The sequence below is a fragment of the Cicer arietinum genome, chromosome 2 (assembly GCF_000331145.2).
Source record: "Cicer arietinum cultivar CDC Frontier isolate Library 1 chromosome 2, Cicar.CDCFrontier_v2.0, whole genome shotgun sequence".
Taxonomy (NCBI): Eukaryota; Viridiplantae; Streptophyta; class Magnoliopsida; order Fabales; family Fabaceae; genus Cicer; species Cicer arietinum.
The window spans coordinates 5,120,749-5,125,825 of NC_021161.2; the positions used below are offsets into that span (position 1 = coordinate 5,120,749).

The 5,077-nt window shown below is 37.1% G+C and overlaps 2 protein-coding genes across 2 annotated transcripts in view; both read right to left on the minus strand.

The window, feature by feature from the left end:
- The window catches only part of LOC140919318 (uncharacterized), a 2,344-nt gene extending 1,470 nt beyond the window's left edge, over nt 1-874 (minus strand). Inside the window, exons 1-2 of the mRNA XM_073365169.1 lie at nt 478-874; nt 29-307 (exon numbers count right to left, since the gene is read on the minus strand). Coding sequence (XP_073221270.1) covers nt 29-307; nt 478-874 — 676 coding nt within the window. The remainder of the gene's footprint in view (nt 1-28; nt 308-477) is intronic.
- Nucleotides 875-881: 7 nt separating this feature from the next.
- On the minus strand, nt 882-1,754 carry LOC140919319 (uncharacterized). Its single transcript, XM_073365170.1, has one exon. The coding sequence runs from the start codon at nt 1,752-1,754 to the stop codon at nt 882-884; it is 873 nt and encodes a 290-aa protein (XP_073221271.1).
- Nucleotides 1,755-5,077: the final 3,323 nt, after the last annotated feature.

The window sequence follows — 5,077 nt, forward strand, 5'->3', positions numbered from 1 at the left end:
GCATTTCCTTGGATTAACCCAAATTTACATAACTCAGAGAAAATCAGTCCCATCGGGGCCTTAATTTTCTCGACCTCCTTTATTACTTGGTGATTTTCTTCGATTGCATTCACTATTGGCCCACCATGGACTGGTAGAGGATTATTCTTCACGCTAGGCTCGTTTTCTTTAAAATTCAACCATCCAGCCTTAAGCAAATCGTGCACCTTAAATTTTAAAGCTAAGCAGTTTTCAGTAGAGTGTCCTACAGCCCCAGAGTGGTAATCACACACGGCGTTCGAGTCATATCCTTTTGGGTAGGGTGGTTCTATAGTTTTCCAAGGACATAGTTCAACCATAGAATTGCTAACCAGATGCGGTAATAACTTTGCATAGGTCATAGGGATTGGGTCGAAATGTACGAACTTCCTCCCACGATAATTTTTCCCTGACTTTCATATGAATCTTGATTCCCTTGTAAGTGTTGACTTAGAGTACCTGAAGTTGTAGCAGCGTAAGGGCGACGAACAAAAGAAGGATTAGCTAGGTTTGATGCCACAAAATGGCTTTCTTCCTCCTTTTTCTTATTCGCACCTGCGGGCAACTTTTTTGTGTTATTTAATCCGGTATAGCCGGAAGCAATCTTTCCGCTTTTCAATCCCATTTCTACTCTTTCACCTATGATGACGAGATCTGAAAAATTTGATGAAACGCTTCCTATCATTTTGTCATAAAACGGAGGTTGAAGAGTGTTTATGAACATGGTCACCATTTTCTTTTTCAGATAGGGGGGTTCAACCTGGGAAGCTAGTTCTCTCCATCGTTGGACATATTCCTTGAATGTTTCATTGCCTCGTTTTGTCATATTTTGCAGCTGGATTCTATCAGGAGCCATGTCGAGATTATATTTGTAATGTTTCAAAAAGGCATCCACGTTTTGTCATATTTTGCAGCTGGATTCTATCAGGAGCCATGTCGAGATTATATTTGTAGTGTTTCAAAAAGGCATCCACCAGATCTTTCCAAGAGCTGATATGAGCTCGCTCAAGGTGCATATACCAACTCAAGGAAGCTCCTGTCAAACTGTCTTGAAAGAAGTGGATTAGCAGTTTTTCGTTATGGGCGCAAAAACCCATTTTTCGACAATACATAATAAGATGGTTCTTGGGGCATGTAGTTCCCTTGTATTTGTCGAATTCAGGCAATTTGAATTTCGGAGGTATTATAACATCAGAAACAAGGCATAGGTCTGAAGCATCAAATCCATAATTGTTTCCCCCTTCGACAACTCTCAAGCGTTCTTCCAAGGCTTGCCATTTTTCTTGGGATTGATTGCTCTCGAGCGGTCGAGATTCATGGTGTATGTTTAACATCACCGGCTTAGCTTCGGTAGATTTTCCTTGCGATGAAGAGCCAGGAAAGCCCGAAGTAAGTGGTGAAGGTTGCACTTGAGGGAACTCGCCAGTACCATGTTGTGGATTTGTAGCCACGACCAGTGTATTGTTGTTGGGGAGACGAGTGTCTATGGGTGGGGTATAACTTGGAGGAAGACCATAAGGTGGAACTTGTTGTGTCTTCCCTTCTTGATAATTGGTGAAAAGGTGTGGAACGACGCCCGTTGGGTGAACAAGAGTGTTTTGGGGCACCTCCTCATCTACCAAAGGATTCCCATCATTTCTATTTCCGAGTGCTTGTAACATCTCCAAGATCTTGGTCATTTGCCCCTTGAGCTGGTTCACATCTTCTCTTATTTCTGTTTGCTCTAGCTCATCCATGATTTTTGACTGGGATCGTGTCCGATAACGGTGTCGTAACACCAAATTTTTTGTTTGTTGTGTTATTTTTTCTGTGAAAGAATATGGCATGAGTATGCAATGTGATGTATGAAAATGTAATTGTGCATGAATGTTAAAGACATATTTATTGCTTGTTTGTGAATATCTTAACCAATAAAGAGAGGGCCATGGGATCAAAAGTGGGGCCAAATTTAATTTATTGAGAAAAAGTAAGATACAAGTTTTGCCACAAAACGAAAGTAGAAATCTAAACATGAAATTTGAAAATTTAATGAGCCATCAATTTTTTCATTTGCTCGATTAAACTTTTACAATGTTCAATAAAAATGGAGATCTCTTGAGGGGTAGAGAGAGGATTAGCCATCCCGTCAGCAGCTCTTAATAATGGTGGAATTTCTCTGATAGCAGAGTTGGTCAAATAAACTAGTTTGGAGAAACGATCCATCCAAAACATTCCTTCTTGAACAAGTCTCTCGATAGTGTCTTTTTGTGTATACATCTCGTCTTCTTTTCTTGCAAGTTCAGCTCGGTATGCTTCGATGATCTCTTCTTGGCATTGCCTTTCTATCATGATCTTGTTTTCACATTCCGCTCTTACCCTCTCTATTTGTTGCTTCAGATTTGCTTCTTGCCGACGGATGATTTCATGCTTTTCCCCAGATTTCTTTAGCAACTCTTTAAGCCTAAGACCTTCAATCACTGCATCATCCCTTTCTTGACGTCTGAGTCTTAACTCTTCATTCGCACCCCGCAAACAGATTCGAGTTCTCTCCTTGCTTTCTTCTTCCTCTCTTGCTCTTTTTTGTACTTTCTCAAGGATAAGGGATTGTTGGGTATTCTTATACTCCATATCTCTATAAGCCTGGTGAGCCATCTCCAATTCTTTTTGTAATTTTTCAATTTCTTGTCCTTTGAGAGCTAAGTCGGCCTCTAAATCTTCAGTGCTAAAAAAAGATTCTGTTGTTACTACCTCGGGAGTAATGATGGTGCTGTGAAAAGGCAACTTGACCTCTAATGCCCTCCTTTTCACCCAATTATGATATTCCTCTCCTATACCACAACTTCTAGGCCCTAATTCTTGTCCTCTTCTAACAACATCTCCCCAAGACTTACGTATTCTTCTCAACAAGCTAGCATCATAAACATCTCGTCCATGAATAACAAAAGATTTTGTTACGTCCATTATCAGAGGTTTTGTCATAGGATAACCCAATTGTCTCAATGCAACATAGGGACTATAATTTATACAACCTTTGGTTCCCATGAGGGGAACATCTACAAAAACACCGCATCTACAAATCACTTCATTTATATCTTGACTCCGGGAGTACCATTGAATCGTTCTTTCGTTGAGATTTGCTAGAACGTTGGCCCATTCCTTTTTGCTCTTAGTTCTTAATTGATGCATGTCTTGAAAAATATGTTTGACAAACCAAAAATAGAGTATTGGCGAGCAACAATGGATTAGGCCCCCCTCTTTCTCATGACGGAAGTCGAGCGTGTAGTAAATGTCAGCCAAAACTGCCGGTACTGGATTCTCCCCTCTATGCTTGTAAGCCAAAAAGACGTCTATTGCCATGAAATCCACAAAATCCTTAATGGTTGGAAATAAAACAATTCCATATATAATTAAGGCAAGCACATCCATGAAAGTGTCCCATTTTCCATCTCTTGTTAAGTTTACTACTTTCTCCTCAAGATATTTTATTGGAAATCCAATCAAATTATCTTTGTTGGTTCTATTGTCTTTTATTTCCTTTATAGGGATGTCAAACGTTTCAGCAATTGTTTTCAGTCGGGGTAGTGTTCCATGTATTGGTAAGTTTTACTCCCCTTCATCGGATATCCCATTATTCGTTCGAACTCCTCCAACGTTGGGGCCAACTGAAATTCCTTAAAAGTGAAACACCTAAAAGGAGGATCATAGAATTGGGCCAACGCTGTAAGGGCATCCACTTGTACATTAACTTCAAGTAAATCAAGAATCTTACCGAATTTCCCCATAAAGATTACACGTTGTACTTTCTTCAACTTCCGAGCAAGATTCTTAATGTTGTTCACATCAGGTTTAAGAACTCTCAATGGCAAGGTCTTTCTTAATGGAGTAATATTTGAGCCACCATTTGATCCCATATTTCCTGTGGTCAAAGTTATTCACAACAAGCCTTAATTTTTATGGTTTTGAAAATGATGAGATAATGATTTTTCAAAAGTAACCATGATAAAGACTATGATGCAAACAAACAAAAAAATGATGATGAGGAAGAGAAAAAAAAAAAACTTGGGTATACTAGCGGGTAGTGAACATGACATAGAGTAAGATTTTCGTATGTACGTGCGATTTATACCATTTTTCCATGTGAACCTTTACTAAGGGTAGCTCTATAGTTCTATAATGGTTCCTAGAGCACACAACTCAATTCTAAAATATTAAACCAATTAATAGGTAAACTATTAAAATGGAAATATTATAGAAAAGGTCAACTCTAGGTGAGACTTTCATGACAACCAAACAAGATGTACATCTAGAAGATTATCATTACATAGTCTCGAACTTACCTTAGGTTGTACTCAGCCCGGGTATAGAGCCCATTCATAAGTGTGTGAATCGTGTTAGGGTGTATAGAAAAATAAAAAAAAATCATTACAAAAAATAAATTGACAAAATGCATATAATTATATCAACAATATGACAAAATAAAAAATAATAATAAAAAAATAAAACAATAGGGGTAATATAAATAAAAATAATAAATAATAAAATAACTATATATAATTAAATTAGATTGGGCTTGACTCTCAAATTGTCCCCAGCGGAGTCGCCAGCTGTCGCGTCCGGTTTGTCCGCGAAAAAACAGAGTCGCCACCAATTTTATTTTTATTAAAGGAAAAATTGGATAAAACCTAAAATAATATTTTTGAATCAAAAATTTGGATTCGGGCGTCGATTACGAGTAGGGAAGTATTATCGCCCTACAACATCTGTTAAAACGGTTACCCTATAATTAATTATATACAAACTATTTATTTATTTATTTAATTATTTTTACCCCAAAAAGAATAATAAAAAATTAAATTATTTACATTAATGAAAGAAAAAAAATATTTGTTTTATTAATTTGGTTTGACAAGGGAAAGACTTTGCTCCTACGTATCCCCATGTGCAATAGGGAAATCAAAATTCACGTAGTTCTTGGGTAGAATATATTAATGTGTTGACCGATTTTATTATTATTTTTATTTATATATGTATCAAAAAATAAAAATAAAAATGTAATAATAGTAATAATGATGATAATAAT